This window comes from Rhinatrema bivittatum, chromosome 4 (assembly GCF_901001135.1).
Source record: "Rhinatrema bivittatum chromosome 4, aRhiBiv1.1, whole genome shotgun sequence".
Taxonomy (NCBI): domain Eukaryota; kingdom Metazoa; phylum Chordata; class Amphibia; order Gymnophiona; family Rhinatrematidae; genus Rhinatrema; species Rhinatrema bivittatum.
In genome coordinates this window covers 202384802-202406464 of record NC_042618.1, presented here as the reverse complement: position 1 = coordinate 202406464, position 21663 = coordinate 202384802, and the positions used below count along the sequence as shown (strand labels likewise).

Sequence of the window (21663 nt, the reverse complement as noted above, 5' to 3'; positions counted from 1 at the left end):
TGATGGGGACTGCACATAAATGAACCACCGAAGTTGCCATAGCCCACACAGAGTGAGTCTTTACTCTGCCAGCTAGCTGAAGGTCTGCCTGCGCGTAGCAGAAGGCAATGCAATCTGCCAGCCAGCAGGACAAGGTCTGTTTACCCACTGCCAACCCTAGCCTGTTGGAGTCAAAGGACATGAAGAGCTGGGTGGACTGCCCATGCGATCTAGGTAGAATGCTAAAGCCATTTTACAGTCCAGGGTGTGAAGTACCCGTTCCTCTGGGTGGGAATGAGGTCTCGGAAAAAAGGTGGGCAAAACGATGGACTGATTGAGGTGGAAATCAGTCACGACCTTGGGTAGAAACTTAGGATGCGTACGCAATACAACACGATCATGGAAGAACTCACTGACCTTACGAGCTGAAGTGATCACCACCAGGAATATCACTTTCCAGGTGAGGAACTTCAGGTCACAGGACCACAGCGGCTCGAAAGGAGGCCACTTCAGTCTTGCCAGGACAACGTTGAGATCCGAGGACACCACTGGAGGTCAAAGAGGGGGCTTCAGCTGGAGGAGACCTCGCATGTAATGGCCCACTAGGGGCTGGACTGAAACGGGCGTGCCAGCGACACCTTGATGATATGTGCTGACAGCGCTGAGGTGCACCCTGACAGAACTGTTCTGGAGCCCAGACTTGGACAGGTGCCACAGATAGTCTAGCAGCTGGGGAAGATGGCATGAGAAAGGGCCTAACCCATGCCTCCCACACCAGATGGAAAAACACTTCCATTCTGAGCTGTAGGATTTCCTGGTCTAAGGTTTCCGGGACTCCACCAGAACCCGGTAAACATAATCCGAGAGCTGAATGACTGGAGGGCTACGTGCTCAACCTCTAAGCCATGAGGGCCAGTGCCCGGAGGTTCAGATGGCGCAGGGTGCCCTGATTCTGCGATATAAAGTCAGGTGCCGTCCCCAGCCAGATGGGCGCTCGCACCAATAGGTCCTGCAGAAGTGGGAACCAAACCTGCCGAGGCCAAGAAGGTGCCACGAGTATCATGGTCCCCCTGTCCTGTTGAAGCTTCGACAGAGTCTTCGAGAGGAGCGGTAGAGGGGGGGTACTCATACAGGAGGCCCTGCCCCCAGTGAAGGGAGAAGGCAGAACCTGCTCACCTTGTGGTTGTGAGGGGAGGTGAACAGGTCCACATCTGGCGTACCCCATCAGCAGAACAGATCGGCCGCCCCCTCTGGCTTGAGAGACCACTCATGTGGTTGGAAGGACCCACTGATGCGGTCCGCCAACAATTTGAGGTGATCAGGCAGGTAGGTTGTCCGCAGATACATCCCTTGAGAGAGGGCCCAGTTCCAGACTTGCACTGCTTCTTGACAGAGGAGGAACAAGCCCGTGACGCCCTCTTTGTTGATGTACCACATCACGACCTGCTTGTCCGTCTGGATCAGAACTTCCTTGGATGACAACTGATCTTTGAACACCCACAAGGCGTACCGGATCGTCCAAAGCTCAGGAAAGTTTATCTGACAGTGGGCTTTGGTGGCAGTCCAGAGGCCTTGCATACGGAGGCCGTTCATGTGAGCTCTCCACCCCTGGGTCACCTGGGGCAGCGCAGGCTGAAAGGGAAGGCCGAGTTCCAGGTTGGAAAAATCTTCCCACCAGGTAAGAGATATCCTCAGAGGGTCCGTGACAGTGACCAGAGCCTCTTGATCCTGAGATGCTTGCCACCACTGGGACCGCAAAGCCCACTGGGGGCTCCTCATGTGGAAGTGGGCCAAGGGAGTCACATGGAAGGAGGCCACCATATGGCCCAGTAGGCAGAACAGAAGGTGGGCTGGCACCCTCCTGCTGTCATGGACGAGGGTAGCCAGTGACGCAAGAGCGATCACCCGGTCCCTGGGCAGAAAAGCTTTTACTTGTACCGTGTCCAACCTGGCGCCTATGAAGTCCAACTGAGGGGATGAACACAGGTGCGACTTGGGGAAGTTTATAACAAACCCCACTGTCAAGGCCAGAGCTCGCAAGGCACCAGAGCGAGAGTCGCTCCTAAGCAGCCAGTCATCCGGGTATGGAAACATCGTAGGCGGAACGCACCTTGTGTTTTCCCACCTCCACACCCAGCGAGGCAATGGCAGCAAGGGCTTCCTGCTGTTGCTGGGGAAGACCCGACGCGAAATCTTGGACTCATTTCCAGAGATTGCGATTGTGCTGGGTCATATAAAGTTGGTAGGCGGCGATGCGGGCAACTAGCATCGTGCCTTTAAAACCTTCCTTCCCAGTGCATGCAGCTCCCTATACTCACGTCCCGGAAGAGCGGAGGCATGGGTATGGGACACCACGACCATCGACTGGTGGGGGAGCTGTCTCCTATCAAACCCCATGGCCTGTTGCACCAAGTAGGAGGCATCGGACTTTCTGGTAATGGGGGAGACCGAAATGGGGTGTTTCCACATGTGGAGGAGGAGTTGTTTGACAATATCATGGATCGGAACCACCACAATGTACTTAGGAGCGTCGAGGAACTGGAGAACTTCCAGCATCTTGTGACACGCATTGTCCTCTGTAAGGAGCTGAAAGAGAATAGCCTCAGCCATAGCCCTGACAAATCCCGCAAAAGACAATTCTTCGGGTGGTGACCGGTACCGCTCCTCTGTTGGAGAGGGCTCCGAAAGGGGGTCGTCGGAATAATCCAAGGATGAATCTGTATTGTCGTCACCCCGGGGTCATAAGACCCCTCCTTCCTCACTAGGAACAGGACGCCGTGGGCGAGGTCCATGAGGGGTATCAGCCCTGGGCTCCAAAGGCTTTGGAGGCCATGAGGGCACAGATGGCACCGATGGTTCCCCTGGCATGGAGGGGAGCACCAGCTGCAGCAAGCCAAAGGGATCTGAAAAAGGGCTCGGGGAACCATGGGTGAGGGAACATAGTACCAGCCGTATCTTCCTCCTCTTCAGACCTGAGAATTGGGATTTCTCCAGTTGAGGGCATCAGTGGCCGATGGGGCATCGAGGGCCCTTCGGGCACTGGCTGCATCGGTAGTGCGCCCAGAATGACGTTCAGATGCTCCAGCAGTGTCGCTAATATCAAGGGTGGAGGCTCAGACACCGGTATGGGGGCCAGTGCCACCGGCAGCTCAACACCTTGCAGCGCTTTGAGCACTGCCGATTGCACCCTGAGGTCCAAACTCCTCCTGGAAGTCCTGGGTGGCCAGGACTGATGGAGGGGGACGAGGCATCACTGGCTCTTCCTCAGGCTTCAGAGGTGACACGGTGCCCCACACTGGTGTCGTTGGGGAACGCCTCGGGCTACCGGGTGCCCTAGAGGATGGGGCCTCTGATGGCTGGTGCCACTTCGATGGCTGCTCGGTAGCCACCGATGCCGCTCTGGAATCGGAACCGTGCGCTGACAGTGAACGGTGTCGATGCTTGCGGGATCGTTTCCTGTGCTCTGTCTGGTCTTTCACCAGTACCGAGGAAGCCAATGACCCCGAGGTCCAGGAAAGCAGGGAGATCATCGGGGATTGATCCCCCTCTCCCCAATCTTTGGTGGTACTAGCTAAAAGGACCGCTCCGCGTGATTTCTAGGCATCGAAGGAATCGACGCAGGTGTAGAGGACTTTGGAGTCCTGAAAAGTTTCTCCATTTTATCAAGGTGCACACAAAGCCCTTTGGTTGTCATCTGGTCACATAGACGGCACCCCCGGACGTCGTGGGAGGCAACCAGGCAGAGGATGCAAACCTTGTGCGGATCCATGGACATGGACACTGGGCACTGATGAAAACTGGTCAATGCCATGAAAATACCTGGTGTGTGGTCCATGACCAACGGACACCATGGGTAGTCAGGAATCAACCGCAAGTTTGGAAAAAATTGCCAAAAACGGACCTACCGTACCGAGGGGCACCAACCGTGAAGGGTGACCCGATGAGGATTTGGAAAACAACTCAAGAAATCGAGGAAAAAGTTGAAAAAGTTGGAGCTCAATGGACCATGAGGCAACTGTACCGTGGAAAAGATGAGACTGAAGGGGGACCTCGCATGGATGCGTGGATAGTAGCAGGCTGTACATGCTCAGTCTGCTAGTCAAAGCTTCTAGAAACTTTGACTAAAGTTTTCCGTGCCGGGATCCACTGGATGATGTCACCCACATGTGAGGACTACCATCCTGCTTATCCTAGGAGAAGTAGTTTGCACGCACTGGCTGACTGCCAGAGTGCGCTTTCCCAGGACAGCGGCTCCTGGCCAGCCTCCGTTCCGCCCCTCCCAGACCATGCCCCCTCGGCCCGCCCCCTTTTTAGAGCCCAGCAATTATGTGGTTATCATCACTTATGCGTGTGGCTGGGCACTTTTGAGAAAGCCCATTTAAAATTCGTCCGTTAGTGTCCCTTAATGCTGACTAGGCAGGGGTGGAAAAATATTTAGAAAAATTGAGTGCTAGCCAATTTTTTTTTAGGAGCTGAGGAAAAAACGTATTTTTCCTTATAATTTACCATTTTTAATTTTTCTTTTTTTCCCACCTCTGGTCTGTTGTTGAGCTTGTGCTTTTATTGTGCTTATTTTGCTTTCTTGTTTTACTTTTTTGTCTCTCCTCACCTTCCAGTGTCTTTCTCCCCAAACCTCAGTCCATTCTTTTTTTCCTTGTTCCCTTCAGCTATCCATCCCTCTTTTCCTCTTCAGTCAGCCTGTTTCTCTATTTCTGCCCAGTTCCCTCTTTCTGCCCAGCCTTCCCTCCAATCAGTCTTTCACCTCACACCAGTCCTCCCATCCAGCCAACCAGCTTCTCCCTCCAACAAATTCACCATCCCACCTCTCAACTCTGAGCCACAGTGACAGTGGCAGCTTCAACATTTGGTGACTCGAAGGCTAAGTACATTCCTAGGTCAGCCTGGGCCCTTATCTTCTTTCCTTGGCTCCAGGGTAGTCACGAATGATGGGATTATTTCCTTGGGCCTAGGCCAGCAGCACCTCTCCGCAGCCATAGGCCCAGTCAGGATTTTTCCAATCCTATTTATATGCAATGTAAAGCATGCCCTGATGTCATGGGTCTGTACCATTTTGGGTGAGTTTGGTGGAGGAGAGCTGCGTGGAGATCCAGAAGGACTCTTTGGTACTCCGCTGGAAGATCAGGCTGGAAGGGATGTTAGGACAGCCGTTGAAGTCCTCTCTGCAGCAGGGTAAACCCAAGTACAGTGCGTGGTTATTGAAGGTGCTGTTTTCATCACACTGCAGGAATAAGCAAAGAAACAATTTACCTTTTTTATCAGTACGAATAAGCTTCAATAGAACAATCTTCGCTATGACGCTCTGTGTCACTGCACAAAGAGACAAGAACAAAAGGCAGAACCCGGGAACACATGGCACCATCTGTATTCTAGGAAATATGGCTTACATCTTAGAATTAAGTCAAATAAAATATCATAAGGAACTCTCCCTTCAACTTCCAAAAAAATGTGGTTTCGTTTTTTAACCTTTCTCGTGAACTTTACTCATTGGGCAAGTCACTCTTACCCGTGCCCTTCTTCTCCACCAACAATTCCTGATTCCGTGCTTATCATCTTGCTTCATTGTATTTAGAATAGACTTCCTGAATTGGTGTGTCATGCTTCCTCTCTAGCCTTATTCAAATCCTTTCTAAAGTCCAGTTATTTGAGGCTGCTTTTAAATCTTAACTCCTGGTTCATCTAATCACAGCCTTGATGATTTTAATCATTTTCTTAATAAATGAAACTCTCAAAACCTCTTTTGTCCTGACTAGACTGTAAGTTCTATTCTTGTCTTGACTAGACTAAGCTCTAAGGAGCAGGAACTGTCTCTTATGTGTATCTGTACAGTGATGAGTATGTCTAGTAGTACTATACAAATGATAAGTAGCACTAGTAGTAGTAAAAACAAAGAAAGGCTAACTTTAAAACAATTAAGCATGAGCTCATGTGTGCAGAAATGGGTTCGCAGACTCATGCACATGTATTTTATATCATTCGCGCAAATATGTGCAACTTTAACTTTAATTTTGCTTATGGACTTCTGCGTAAATTTGCATGTGGTTAAAGTCTGCATGCAAATTTACATATACCATTCACATGCACACTTCCGCAACGCTCAACTTCTATTTCAGCAATGCCAGCACCCGTACGTTAGTCAAACTTCACCGCCAGGGATGTTGCCTGCCTGTCGTCCCTGTAGTGAAGCATGAACAGAACTTCTACCCCATCCCCAGTGTGCACCACAACCTGCAGCACAACAACCAGGCATGGCACATGGTGAGGACCTTATTTAACTATACAGCCTCATATCCATGTGGGGTTAAGTAGAATGCAGGTAGTGGGAGTGAGGTCAGATAAGGATATGCATAGAGGTCACGGGGGGGGGGGGGGGGGAGAGAGACTCTAGGAATGAAGGGGTAGGGTCAGGTAAGGATGTGAATAAGGGGGTTACTAGAGGGGGCTCAATGTGGCCTACACATTGATTTTTCTGCGCACTTGTTATAACTTGTTATTATTTGTAAATGTATACTCTCATGTTATATTTATACATGTTTATAATGTATTGATCACCCCTCGTTTTATGTAAACCGACATGATACGAATCTCCGTGAATGCCGGTATAGAAAAACTCAAATAAATAAAAAATAAAAAAAAATACACATTGGGCAATAGTCAATAGGTATGTGTGGATACAGTAATATGTACATTCCATTATGAGCATGATGTAAGTATATGTCTTGCCAATGTAATAGAAACGACGGCAGAAGAAGACCAAATGGCCCATCCAGTCTGCCAAGCAAGTTTCGCACTTTTTTTTTTTTGCTCATACTTATCTGTTACTCTTGGCTCTTAGTAATCTTTTGGTTCTATTTCTCTTCCACCCCCACCATTAACGTAGAGAGCAGTGTTGGAACTGCATCTAAGTGAAATATCTAGCTTAACTAGTTAGGGTAGTAACCGCCGCAATAAGCAAACTATACCCATGCTTATTTGTTTACCCAGACTAAATAAGTCAGTCCTTGTTGGTTGTTGTCTGTATATAGATCCACTTTTCTTCATTCCCCCTGCTGTTGAGCAGAGAGTTATGCTGGATATGCATTGAAAGTGAAGTATCAGACTTTCTCCCCTGCCGTTGAAGCAGAGAGTTATGCTGAATATGCATTGAAAGTGAAGTATCAGACTTTCTCCCCTGCCGTTGAAGCAGAGAGCTATGCTGGATATGTGTGAAGTATCAGTCTTTCTCTAATATAAGGCAAAAGTGAAATAGTTGGCAAGGATGAAAAGGAAAGACTTAAAACAATAGTGAAAAGAATAATAAATGTGCCTAAGAGCTAGATCTTCCCTATGGGACATGTCATAGATTTAATGGTGGCCCTAATAGCAGAGGAAACCTTTCAGCAGGGAGAGATTTGGCCCTTTTACACAGCTCCTGTTACTATCCAAAGCTATGTGCTTTATGGAAAGGGATATTCCCAATGTTCGGACTGCCCAGCTTGCTTCCTCATGAAAAGGGGTACCATAGCGGTTCATGGAGTGTCTCTGTTCAGGGGTACTTTTGGATTTGAATTAAATGAGTGCAAAGAGTTATGCTACTCACTTCAGACATCAGTAGAATACATTGATACATAACAGTATGGAGGTCACATTAACAGCTACACTGCATATCAGACTTTTCAGAGGACCTAAAGAAGGCGCCACAGGATTTGCACTGGAAATGACGGAGGTGGATGGACCAGCAGAGAGACAGGTGAGATGGGGCCAGAGGCAAGTTCATGATATGGCCACCAGGAAGAATTTCTCAAGGTCTGTCTATGTCCTTGTTCCATCACCAGCCACTTTATAGGCTGATCAATTAGCATGACCCTGTATCTGCCATGAGCTTAAACAAACTCTCATGCAAACATACTTAGCTCTTGGCACTTATCTGGGTCATGCACAACACTGTCATGAAGCATTACTTGGAAGGCATTCTCAGGCCAAGCCGGAAACCCTTCAAGGGTGTTCACATCCGCTTCTCCATTTATTCCCACTGAAAGTACATGGCTCCTATCCTATACAACTCCTATCTTCATGGCCCTAGATGCCTTGTATGTAGACTACTACCCAACGCTTCTAACCCTGTCTCTGAATCTAACTCTGAGCCAATATCATGTGAGGCACCATTAAATAAAATGACACTGAAAATAATCTTCTGTATATCAAGGGATCATTCTATGGGCTTGCCACTATATGACGTGTCCCATAGCTAGGAGCACTTCTTTTTGCCTACACCTGTTACGCTTGCCGCCCATGGTAGCCCTGCAGTGCAGCCCTCTCACATCTCTACACAAGCTTCAGGCTCCAGCTTCTCGTCGCTGGCGGCAGTGGGCCGCCAGTCTCGACCTCGGACTTCCACCAGCACCTCCGGTCCTGTTCCACTTCCTGGGACCTCCAGCCAGGATGCCTCCATCCGTCGGGCCTCGCCACGGGGTTCGTGGAGAGACACCGCCGGCAGCACCATGCCCCTCCCTAGGTGCGCGCAACAGTGAAACCTTTGAAGGGCCCGCAGCAGGAACCTGGCCGCAGACCAGGATGTTGATGTCAGTTCCCTCAACATATAAAAGCTCAGGCAGCGCTCCTCAGCATTGCCTTTGCAACAGGTTGCCTTGGTCTCCTGTTCCAGTTTCCGAGTTCTAGTTGCCTTGCGCTTATCTTGTTCCTGTGATTACTGGTTCCTGTTCCTTGTGTTCGTTTCGTCTGTCTACTAGATTGACTACCTGGTTCTGACCTCTGCTACGCTTGACTTCGCCTGTCTTCTCCAAGCCTTGACCATTGCTATGTCTGACCACGCCTGCCTTCTCCATGCCTTGACCACTGTTACGTCTGACCATGCCTTGTCCATTGCTACGTCTGACCACGCCTGCCTTCTCCGTCCTTGACATTGCTACGAATGACTTCGCCTCAGACTTTCTTGAGTCCAGAGTTCCACGTTGCTTGTTACACCTTCCAAGTGCCGCCAGCTTCTATTCAAGCTTGCCATTGACGCCTCTGTCCCTATCCTCTGGACCCAGATTATTAAGGCTTCGGTCTTCCTTTGCTCAGGCACCTTCAGTTCTTTCTTGTCCCTTGGTGCTTGAGTTCCTATTCCATATCCCGTCCGGGATAGGACCACGCCACCTGCTGGTTGCTGTCTTTGGGCTGAACCATCTCCTACCTCTACTTAACCTTGAGGCCCGCCTAAGTCCTGCCGGCCCTGGCACCTGAAGACTCAACCCGAGGCTAATGTGGGCTGGTATAGGTGAAGCTCCAGTGGCCTCCAGCTTCAGCCCACTCCACCTGCTGATGGTGGGGACCCGTAGGCCCTCGCCTGCGGGTTGTGTCAACCCCACCTCAGCCCAAGAATCTACCTCCTAGGCAACAGGTTGCAAAGGCCATGGATTCAGTGGAGCCGTGTGCCCTCCAGGCCATCTCAGGCCTGGCTTCCAAATTGCAAGAACAGCAGCTGTTCCTTGAGGCATTGGTCTCTTCCATGGATCGTCTTCATGTCCGGGTCGATGCCTTCGTCAATGACTCGGCTTCTCCTCCACCACAGCCACCTCCATCGTCACCACGTGCCTTGTTGGCACTTCCAGCACCTCCACGTTTCAATGGCGACTCCAAGCTCTGCAGAGGGTTCATAAACCAGTGCTATATGCAATTTGCTTTGCAGCCTTCTGTCTTCCAGGATGACTTGACCAAGTTTACGTTTATCCTGTCTCGCCTCAAAGGGAAGGTCCTGGCCTGGGCTTCCCCCCTGTGGGAACGCTCGGACTCCTTGCTAAGAGAACTGGTTCAATTTGTGGCTGTTTTCAAATGGACCTTTGATGATCCAGGGCGGCATGTTGTAGCAAGCACCAGTTTACTACATCTTCGTCAAGGACAACAAAGTCTTTTTGATTATACAATAGAGTTTCGGGCTTTGGCTACTGAGCTCACTTGGCAGAAGGACTGCCTTTGAGCTATTTACTTGGATGGTCTCTGCTCGCAGCTAAAAGATGAGCTGGCTGCTCGGGAGCTCCCTCCCTCCATGGAGAACCTTATAGGTTTGACAGGGCGAATTGACCACCGTCTTCAAGAGCGTCACTGGGAGAGTCGGATGCCCAAGAGGCCTGTGTAGGTTCACTCCCACTCACCACCGGTTACTAACTCCGCATCTAGTGACAGCAGAGTGGTCAAGGCGGAAGAACCCATGCAATTGGGTAGAGGGCGACTGACACCGGAAGAGCGCCTCCAGTGAAGACAGACCAGCTTGTGTCTGTATTGTGGAGCCCCAGGCCACGTGTACAAAATTGTCCCATTCGTCCGGGAAACTCCAGGGCCCAAGTTCAGTAGAGGCCCTGAACTTGGGTGCAACTTCTCCGGCCCCCCAACTCTCAGTTCCAGTCACACTAATTTGTGACTCCAGGTCCTTTCCGGTTCTTGCTCTGGTAGACTCCGAAGCAAGAGGTAATTTTATCCTCAAAGATCTTGTGCAACTCCTGGGTATTAAAACCCGTTCGCTTCACCCTTCCTTGTGTATCGCCTCCATCTACGGAGAGCCACTTCCTGGTCATATCTCTTTGACCACTGAACCTCTCCAGTGTAGTACAGGGGCCTTACACCTTGAGGAACTCGAGTTACTGGTGTTGGATAAGTCAATCCATCCCATTTTGCTTGGACTTCCTTGATTACAGAAACATTCCCCCCAATTTAATTGGACTTCACTACATCTAGTAGAGTGGGGTCCAGCCTGTCACCAATCCTGTCTTCAGAAGGGGACTCCATCTTCGACGATTTCTCTGGTAACCACCTCTTCTGGCATACCTCCTCCATACGCCGCCTATGAGGATGTATTTTCTAAAAAAAGGCCGATCTCCTCCCGCCTCTTCGATTGTCCAATCAACCTTCTTCCTGGAACCATGCCTCCTTGTGGACGCACCTATCCTCTGTCGTTACCTGAGACAAAGGCCATGACCGAATATATTCGGGAGAATCTGGCAAAAGGATTTATCCGTCCATCCACGTCACCCGCCGGAGCGGGATTCTTCTTTGTGATCAAGAAAGACGGATCATTCAGACCATGCATCGATTACCGCGGTCTAAATGCTATCACCCGTAAGGACAAATATCCCTTGCCGTTGATTTCTGAACTATTTGATCGTCTCCAACGTGCTACCATCTTCACGAAGTTAGATTATGTGGGGTGTATAACTTGGTGAGAATCCGCCCTGATGACATCTGGAAAACCGCCGTTAATACAAGAGACGGTCACTATGAATACTTGGCGATGCCTTTTGGCCTTTCCAACCCACCAGCTGTATTCCAGCGGATGATGAATGAAATTTTCAGGGATCTGCTGTATATCAAGGTCGAGATCTATCTGACCGATATCCTCATATTCTCGAAGGACCTCGATGCCCACCGGGCCAATGTACAAATGGTACTACAACGCCTACAAGAAAATCACTTGTTTGCAAAACTGGACAAGCGTTTGTTCGAGAGGTCCAGTTTACCGTTCCTTGGCTACATAATCTCTCCTCAAGGTTTTTCCATTGACCCAGATAAATTAAGGGCAATCCGGGATTGGCCACAACCAGTGGGACTTAAAGCGCTCCAGCGCTTCTTGGGATTCCTTAATTATTATCGTCACTTTATCCCGAGTTACTCCACACTGGCTGCTCCTCTGACGGCCCTGACCCGGAAGGGTCAAAATACACAGAATTGGCCGCCTGAGGCTGTTACCGCTTTTCATCGTTTGAAAGAAGCCTTCCAAAAGGGATCCTGCTTACGTCACCCTGACCCGACTCATCCATTTTTAGTGGAGGTGGACGCTTCCGCCATCGAGGCTGGAGCTGTTCTAAGTCAGTGCACTGCTTCTGGTACCACAGTTCCATGCTCATTCTTTTCTCAAAAATTTTCATTGGCAGAGCAGAACTACAGTATTGGGGACCGCAAACTGCTCGCCATTAAATTGGCTCTTGAAGAGTGGCACCCGTGGCACGAGGATGCACAACATAAATTCACGGTGTTCACTGACCACAAAAACTTAGAACATCTAAGTCACGCTCAGCGCCTCAATGCCCATCAAGCTCGATGGGCCTTATTTTTCTCAAGGTTCAATTTCGAGCTCCTCTACCACCCTGCGGATAAGAATCTCCGGGCAGACACCTTATCCCGGTCTTTTGAGCCTGAAGACATCCCTGAAGAACCAACTCACATCATCGACCCAGCCTGTATTTCGCTGTCTGCTACCCATCCAGTTCTTACTGGGAAAACCGTGGTGCCCCGATGACTCCGAGAAAGAGTTCTTCACTGGGCACATGATTCCAAATTTGTCGGCCTACCAGGACATGCGCGAACCGTGGCACTGCTCCAGAGGTTTTTCTGGTGGCCTGCTTTGGTCTCCAACAAAGCAGGAAGGAAGGCTGTCTAAAAAAGCCGTGAGGGCAACAAAGTAGATTAGAAGCCAAGAAATGTCCGATTAGAGTGGAGACGGTATATGCTGTGGCAGTGCAGCAGGAGAACTATCAGAAACAATCTGTTGTATGAGATAGAACTCACATATATTATATGATTGACTACATACAGTCCCTGAGGCAGCCCCATTGTGAGGGCGAAACTCGGCCTGAGTCGGGCTCGCCTAAAAAAGAATACGTCTCCATAAATAAAAGTTTCTAATCGGACATTTCTTGGCTTCTAGTCTACTTTGTTGCCTCACTACTTTGGTCTCTGACGCTAAGGCATACGTCAAATCCTGTAATGTGTGTGCACAACAAAAACCCCAGGTCGGGCGACCTTGGGGACTTTTACAACCCCTTCCAGCACCTGAGGAACCGCTGAGTCACTTATCTATGGATTTCATCGTGGATCTGACCCCTTCTAAGGGTAATACCGTGATATGGGTCACCATAGACCATTTTTCAAAAATGGCCCATTTTGTACCTCTTCCGGGCCTACCATCTGCACCAGAGCTAGCATGTCTCTTTTTTCATCATATTTTCAGACTGCTTGGCCTACCAGTGGATATTGTTTCCGATCGAGGTCCTCAATTCGTCACCAGATATTGGTGCTCCCTTTGTCGAAGGTTTGGCATTAACATCAGCCTCACGACCACCTATCACCCCCAAGGCAACGGGCAAGCTGAACGGATGAACCGCTCCCTGAAGGCCTTCATGCGGGCCTATATCAATGACCAACAAGAGAACTGGTCAGACCTCTTTATCCTGAGCAGAGTTTTCCCACAACTCTCACATTGTCACAGCTACTGGAACATCACCATTTTCTATAGTCTATGGGAAACATACCTCTCTCCATGCCTTCTCCTGCTGCACAGGCTTCTATGGATACCCTTAAGACATTGTGGGAACAGACAAATCTTTGCCTGTGCCAGACCGCTTCCCGGGCCAAGAAAACTGTTGACAGTCATCGCCACGCAGCTCCTGAATTCCTTCCTGGCTAGAAAGTCTGGTTGAGTACCAAGTATATTAGACTCCGAATTCCTTCAAAGAGATTTGCTCCAAGATTCATTAGACCGTTCCCGATTACCCGATGCATTGGACCTGTGACTTACCAGCTCCGGTTGCCTCCTTCCTTGGGCATACATAATACCTTTCACGTTTTATTGCTTAAGCCAGTCGTGTTGTCCTGGCCTACCCAAAAGGTCCCTGAGCCACCTGCGCTGGTGGCAGAGACTGATATGACGTATAAGGTCCATAAAGTACTGGATGTCCACCGTAGAGGCCGCCAATGGGAGTACCTCCTTTCTTGGGACGGCTATGGACTTGAGGAAAATTTGTGGGAGCCTGCTCACAACATCTTGGACAAGGCCCTCCTCTCGAGTTTCCATCGTGCCTATCTGGGCAAACCCCGATCTCCAGGAAGGGGGATTGGGGGGTACTGTTACGCTCGCCGCCCGCAGCAGCCCTGCGGTGCGGCCCTTTCACCTCTCTACACAAGCTTCAGGCTCCAGCTCCTCGTTGCTGGTGGCAGTGGGTCGCCAGTCTCGACCTTGGACTTCCACCAGCACCTCCAGTCCTGCTCCGCTTCCTGAGACCTCCAGCCAGGATGCCTTCATCCGTCAGGCCTCTCCATGGGGTTTGTGGAGAGACGCCTCCAAGCAGTGCTGCGCTCCTCCTTAGGCGCGTGCGCATGCACCTGTGTGCCTGCTCAGACATTGTCTTTTCCTGCGATGTGGGAGGCCAAGATCCCTTGTAAGTTTATTTCCACCCATGCCATGAGAGGGTCTATCACTTGAGACATCTGCTGGCTCCTGGTTCCTCCCTGGCAGTTGATGTAAGCCACCATTGTCGTGTTGTCAGACATCACTCGAATCGCATTGTCTCGGAGTCTGTGGCTGAATTGCAGGCACGCTAGTCTGAATGTTCGAGCTTCCAGGCGGTTTATATTCCATTCCGCCTTTTCCTTGTTACATTGTCCCTGGGCCTTCAGCTCCTGACAATGGGCTCCCCACCCTCGCAGGCTCGCATCCGTAGTGAACAAGATCCAGTTTGGTGGGGATGGGCTTACTCCTCTGATTAGGTGGTTTTCCTGTAGCCAACAATGAAGCTGAGAATATACCTCCGCTGGTAGTTGGAGGCGAATTGAGTAGTCCTGGGACAGTGGGTTCCATCGTGACAGTAAGGAGCGCTAGAGCGGTCGCATGTGGGCCCTTGCCCATGGAATGACCTCTAGGGTTGATGCAATGAAGCCGAGGACGAAGATAGTTCCATACTTTGGGGCGTGCATTGGTCATCAATTGTAATTGTTCCCTCAGTTTCCTTCTCCTCGGGGGAGGGAGGAAGACTTTGTTTTGTTTGGTGTTAAAATGGGCCCCCAGGTACTCTAGAGATTGAGAGTGCTGCAGACTGCTCTGGCATGTGTTCACGACCCAACCGAGTTTCTGCAGTAGGCTCTTGACTCTGCTTGTCACCTGCTGGCTCTCTTCCGAAGGCTTTGCCCAGATCAGCCAGTCGTCCAGGTAAGAGTGTACCAAGATCCCTTCCTTCCTCAGTGTTGCCACCATGACCACCATAATTTTGGTGAACGTTCTGGGGGCAGTTGCTAGGCCGAAGGGTAGCGTTCACAACTGGTAATGGTGACTCAGTATCGCAAAGTGTAGAAAATGCTGGTGCTCTTGATGGACTGGAGTGTGAAGATAGACTTCGGAGAGGTCCAGGGAGGTCAGAAACTCTCCTGGTTGTACTGCCATTATGACTGAACGAAGAATCTCCATGCAGAAGTGTAGTATCCGCAGATGATGGTTGACGTTCTTGACAAACTAAAGAGTAGCAAATCAACTGGACCTGATGGTATGCAACCTAGGGTCTAAAGGAACTAAAAAATGAAATGTCTTATCTATTAGTTAAAATTTGTAACCTATCATTAAAATCATCCATTGTACCTGAAGACTGGAGGGTGGCCAATGCAACCCCAATATTTAAAAAGGGCTCCAGGGGCGATCCAGGTAACTATAGACCAGTGAGCCTGACTTCAGTGCCGGGAAAAATAGTGGAAATTATTCTAAAGATCAAAATTGTACAGCATATAGAAAGACATGGTTTAATGAAACACAGTCACCATGGATTTACCGAAGGGATGTCTTGCCTAACAAATCTGCTTCATTTTTTTTGAAGGAGTTAATAAACATGTGGATAAAGGTAAAACAGTAGATGTAGTGTATTTGGATTTTCAGAAGGCATTTGACAAAGTCCCTCATGAGAGGCTTCTAAGAAAACTAAAAAGTCATGGGATAGGAGGCGATGTCCTTTCATGGATTACAAACTGGTTAAAAGACAGGAAACAGAGAGTACATTAAATGGTCAATTTTCTCAGTGGAAAAAGGTAAACAGTGGAGTGCCTTAGGGATCTGTACTTGAACCATACTTTTATATATATATATATATATATATATAACTGATCTGGAAAGGAATACGCCGAGTGAGGTTATCAAATTTGCGGACGATACAAAATTATTCAGAGTAGTTAAATCACAAGCGGATTATGATACATTACAGGAGGACCTTGCAAGACTGGAAGATTGGGCATCCAAATGGCAGATGAAATGTAATGTGGACAAGAGCAAGGTGTTGCATATAGGAAAAACAACCCTTGCTGTAGTTACACGATGTTGGGTTCCATATTAGGAACTACCACCCAGGAAAAAGATCTAGGCATCATAGTGGATAACACTTTAAAATTGTCGGCTCAGTGTGCTGCAGCAGTAAAAAAAGCAAACAGAATGTTAGGAATTATTAGGAAGGGAATGGTTAACAAAACAGAAAATGTCATAATGCCTCTTTTTCGCTCCATGGTGAGACCACACCTTGAATACTGTGTACAATTCTGGTCACCGCATCTCAAAAAAGATATAGTTGCAATGGAGAAGGTACAGAGAAGGACAACCAAAATAATAAAGGGGATGGAACAGGTCCCATATGAGGAAAGGCTGAAGAGATTAGGGCTGTTCAGCTTGGAGAAAAGACGGCTGAGGGGGGATATGATAGAGGTCTTTAAGATCATGAGAGGTCTTGAACGAGTAGAATTAGTTATTTACACTTTCGGATAATAGAAGGACTAGGGGGCATTCCATGAAGTGAGCAAGTAGGACATTTAAGACTAATCGGAGAAAATCATTTTTTACTCAACGCATAATTAAGCTCTGGAATTTGTTGCCAGAGAATGTGGTTAGTGCAGTTAGTGTAGCTGGGTTCAAAAAAGGTTTGGATAAGTTCTTGGAGGAGAAGTCCATTAACTGCTATTATTCAAGTTTACTTAGGGGTAGATTTTAAAAGAAGCGCGATCAGCCTACTTTTGCTTGCGCATCAGACTCAAGCAAAAGTACGCTGGATTTTAGTAGATACGCGCGGAGCCGCGCGTATCCACTAAAATCCTGGATCGGCGCGCGCAAGGCTATCGATTTTGTATAGCCTGCGCGCGCCGAGCCACGCTGCCTCCCCCCCGTTCCCTCCGAGGCCGCTCCGAAATCGGAGCGGCCTCGGAGGGAACTTTCCTTTGCCCTCCCCTCACCTTACCCTCCCTTCCCCTACCTAACCCACCCACCCGGCCCTGTCTACACCCCCCCCTTACCTTTGTCGGGGATTTACGCCTCCCGGAGGGAGACGTAAATCCCCGCGCGCCAGCGGGCCTGCTGCGCGCCGGGCCGCGACCTGGGGGCGGGTACGGAGGGCGCGGCCACGCCCCCGGGCCGTAGCCACGCCCCGTACCCGCACCCAAAACGCTGCCGACACGCCCCCGCAACGCCGCGCGCTCCGGCCCCGCCCCCCTCCGAGAACCCCGGGACGTACGCGAGTCCCGGGGCTCTGCGCGCGCCGGGAGGCCTATGTAAAATAGGCTTCCCGGCGCGCAGGGCCCTGCTCGCGTAAATCCGCCCGGTTTTGGGCGGATTTACGCGAGCAGGGCTCTGAAAATCCGCCCCTTAGGGAATAGCCACTGCTATTAATTGCATCAGTAGCATGGGATCTTCTTGTTGTTTGGGTAATTGCCAGGTTCTTGTGGCCTGGTTTGGCCTCTGTTGGAAACAGGATGTTGGGCTTGATGGACCCTTGGTCTGACCCAACATGGCAATTTCTTATGTTCTTATGGTCCAAGATGGGTCGGAAAGATCCTTCCTTTTTGGGAACGATAAAATAGATGGAATAATGCCCCGTATTTTGTTGGGGCGTGGGAACCGGAATTATTGCCTTCAGACTGAGTAGTCTTTTCAGAGTTGCTTCCACTGCCAGTCTCTTGGTGTGGGAGTAGCAGGGTGACATCATAACTTTGTCACGAGGGATGCTGCGGAACTCCAGAGAGTAAACTTCTCGAATGATGTTTAGTACCCATTTGTCCGACATGATCTCGACCCATCTTTGGTAGAAGAGGGCAAGTCGACCCCCTATTTCCTCTTCCTGTGGATGGGTCGGCCGATTCTCATTGTGGAGCATGGCTGGAGCCTGCCCCCGGGCCTCTCTTGGTTTGTCGGTTCTGAAAGGGCTGGGAACTTGCGGAGGGATGAGGTGCCTGGAACTGCGAGTTCCTGTGGGGTCTAAAGCATTGCAAGCCTCTGCCCTTGGTTCTTCTGGGAGAAGGATGCTGACATCTTTTATTCCTATCTTCCGGTAGCCGAGGCACTGGTGATTCGCCCCACTTACTGGCTAATGTCTCCAATTCACTTCCGAACAAGAGAGATCATTTAAAGGGCATTCTTGTGAGATTCGCTTTAGATGTCACATCAGCAGACCAATTTCGTAGCCATAATTGTCTTCTGGCTGCCACTATTGAGGCTATGCCTCTGTCTGAGGTACGCACCAGGTCTGAGCTTGCGTCCGTCAGGAAGGCTACTGCAGGTTCCATCATCTCACCAGTATACGTTCTGGAGTTATTTGCCTCTCGAGAGAGGAGAAAGCAGAAATGTGCCACCAGTGCGCAGCAGGAAGCAATCTGCAGTGTCATTGCTGTTTCGTCAAAGGCCTGCTTAAGGATGGATTCCAATCTTCTATCCTGAGTATCCTTCAATGCAGCCCCTCCCTCAACGGGAATTGTTGTTCGCTTTGAGACGACACAGACCATGGCGTCCACTTTCGGGAAATGCAGGCATTCCTTGGTCGCTGGTTCTAGAGGGTATAGGGCTTCCAGGACCCGACCCCCCTTTGAAGCTGGCAGTGAGGGCCGGAAGGATCTTGTGTTTCCGGCCGGGGTTCAGCCTGGGGCGCAGCCGGGGCTGACTGCGACTGAACAAAGGCTTGCAGCCCTTAGAAAAATTCTAACCAAGAGAAGGTCCCTGGGTCCATGTTAATCCCAAGTGGAGTCAGCGAAGGAGCCCCTGAGGTGCCCTTTTGTGGAGAAGTCATCTCAGAGATGCATAGGTCCGGGGAACTATCATCTGTAGTAGTTCCTGACCCAACCCCAGACAGTGACGGACCAGGCTTTGATTCCCCCTGGGCTTCCTCACAATGCTGGCACAGACAAGACTCCAGTTCAGTCTGCGCGGCTCTTATGTGGCAGGCTGTGCAAAGAGAGTGCCTTCTGGCCTTCTTGGGTGCCGGTGCCATTGTGTTTGCATGCGTGCAGTCGTAAACGTGGCTGAGCGTGTAGTTATGCGCACAGGTGCATTCAGTTGTGCACGCGAGGTGCACGGGCATGTTATAAAATCCAGGGTCGGTGCGCGCAAGGGGGTGCACACTTGTGCACCTTGCACGCGCCGAGCCCAAGGGGAGTCCCGATGGCTTTCCCTGTTCCCTCTGAGGCCGCTCCGAAATCGGAGCAGCCTCGGAGGGAACTTTCCTTCCGCTCCCCCCCCCCCCACCTTCCCCTCCCTTCCCCTACCTAACCCGCCCATATCTTTGTTTTGCAAGTTGCGCCTGCCTCTGGGCAGGCATAGGTTGCATGTGCTGGCGTTCAATCCCCCGGCCTAGAGGCCCTACGGAGGCCTATGGCCATGCCCCTGCCCCGCCCATTTTTTCAAGCCCCGGGACATAGGCGCGTCCCGGGGCTTGCGCACATCGCCGGACCTATGCAAAATAGGCTCAGCGCGCGTAGGGCTTTTAAAATCTGCCCCTAAATATACAGATAATTTAATGGGGCAGAGCTAAAATGGATTTAGCCAAGGCAAGTCTTGCTTCACCAATCTGCTACAATTTTTTGAGGGTGTAAATAAACATGTAGATAAAGGTGAGCTAGTTCATATAGTACAGTGGTTCCCAACCTTGTCCTGGGGACCCCCCAGCCAGTCAGGTTTTTAGGATATCCACAATGAATATGCATGAGACAAAATTTGCATGCACTGCCTCCATAACATGTAAATTTTGTCTCATGCATATTCATTGTGGATATCCTGAAAACCCGACTGGTTGGGAACCCTGATATAATATATCTGGATTTCCACAAAGCATTTGAGAAAGTCCCTCATGACAGCCTTCTTAGGAAATTAAAGTCATGGGATTGGGGGCAATGTCCTATTGTGGATTGGGAAGCTTAAAAGATACAAAGCAGACATTAGGTCTAAAAGGTAAATTTTCTCAATGAAGAGAGGTGAATATTGGTGTGCCCCAGGGATCTGTTCTGGGAACACTGTTTTTAACATATTTATAAATGACCTGGAAATGGGAATAATTCGTGAGGTGATCATATTTGCTGATAACACAAAATTGTTAAAAAATTTGAAATCACAAAAAGATTGTGAGAAATTGCAAGAGGACCTTGCAGAACTGGGAGATTGGGCATGCAAATGGCAAATGAAATTTAATGAGGACAAGTGCAAAGTGATGCACTGGGGGGAAGAGTAACCCAAATCATAACTACACAATGCAAGGTTCCACATTAGGGTCACTATTCAGGAAAAGGATCAAGGCATCATCGTTGATGACATGTTGAAATCTTCTGCTTAGTGTAGAGCAGCAACTAAGAAGGCAAACAATGCTAGGAATTATTAGGAAAGGAATGGAGAATAAAACAGAAAATATCATAATGCCTCTGAATCGCTCCATGGTGCAACCTCATCTTGAGTACTGTATGCAGTTCTGGTCACCACATCTCAGAAAAGATAGATCAGAATTAGAAAAGGTTCAGAGAAGGACGACCAAAATGATAAAGGAGATAGAACTATCCCTTCTTGAAGAAAAGTTAAAGAGGTTAGCACTTTTCAGATTGAAGAAGAGACAACTGAAGGGAGAAATGATAGAAGTCTATAAAATAATGAATGGAGTAGAATGAGTAAACATGAATCGGTTATTAACACTTTCAAAAAGTACAAAGACTAGGGGACACACAAAGTTACTAAGCTAACGTTTAAAACTAATAAGAGAAAATATTTTTTTTACCCAACACATATTTAAGCTCTGGAATTCGTTGCCAGAAGATGTGATGAAAGCTGTTAGTGTAGCGATGTTTAAAAAATTTTGGACAAGCTCCTGGAGTATCTTTTGCTAAATTATGAATGATTCATCCATGAAAACATATTTTATTAGATTATGATTTTCGAATGTTAGTTCAAGCAATCATACTAAATCAGCTTGATTACTGTAATTCCCGATATTTAGGATACCTAAATATCTGATTAGGATAGTTAGTTCAGAATGCAACAATTAGGATGATATTTGTTTTGCCTTGGGGAAGAGTCTAACAACTTTTAGAATGAAATTGCACTGGCTACTAATGAGAATTGAGTTTAAGGTGCTAGTGATGGCTCAAAAATCTCTTTATAAAGAAGATTACTGTCTTGCTTAAAAAGTATATTCCTATGCATAATCTATGATCACAAGATCAAAATTTGATTGAAATTCCATCATTTACTGCTTTCAGGTTACAAGCTACTAGCGACATGTTTTTACACTAGTCACTATACAGTTATGGAATACACTCTCTTTAGAAGGAAGGAACATGTGTGTGTAAAGTTGTGTTCTGCTTTAAATTCTGGAGAAATAGCAGATAAGATGATGGATAAATAAAATAAATAATAAAAATAAACGTTCACAAACCATTATTGTTATCGTTTGTGGATATGTGGACCCTTGGCCTGAGGTGCGAGTTGTAACAGTCCGTGGGGAGGAGCCCCACAGGTCCGCACCGTCAGGAGGCGAGGTACAGGCACAGTGGGGAGCTCTGGGCACAGTGGTGGAGAGATCCCCAAGGATCAGGAGGTAACCCCTGTAGAGTGACAGACAGTAGGTAGTACTTGGAGTGAGACCCTGA

At 49.0% G+C, this 21663-nt stretch overlaps 1 protein-coding gene across 4 annotated transcripts in view; it reads right to left on the bottom strand.

Annotated features, from left to right (window-relative positions):
- Positions 1 to 21663, bottom strand: part of DOCK3 (dedicator of cytokinesis 3) — a 1203328-nt gene that overhangs the window by 372047 nt on the left and 809618 nt on the right. For all 4 annotated transcript variants that reach the window (XM_029599541.1, XM_029599543.1, XM_029599542.1 and 1 more), the window contains one exon: positions 5047 to 5218. In XM_029599541.1, the coding sequence (XP_029455401.1) occupies positions 5047 to 5218 (172 nt within the window). The remainder of the gene's footprint in view (positions 1 to 5046; positions 5219 to 21663) is intronic.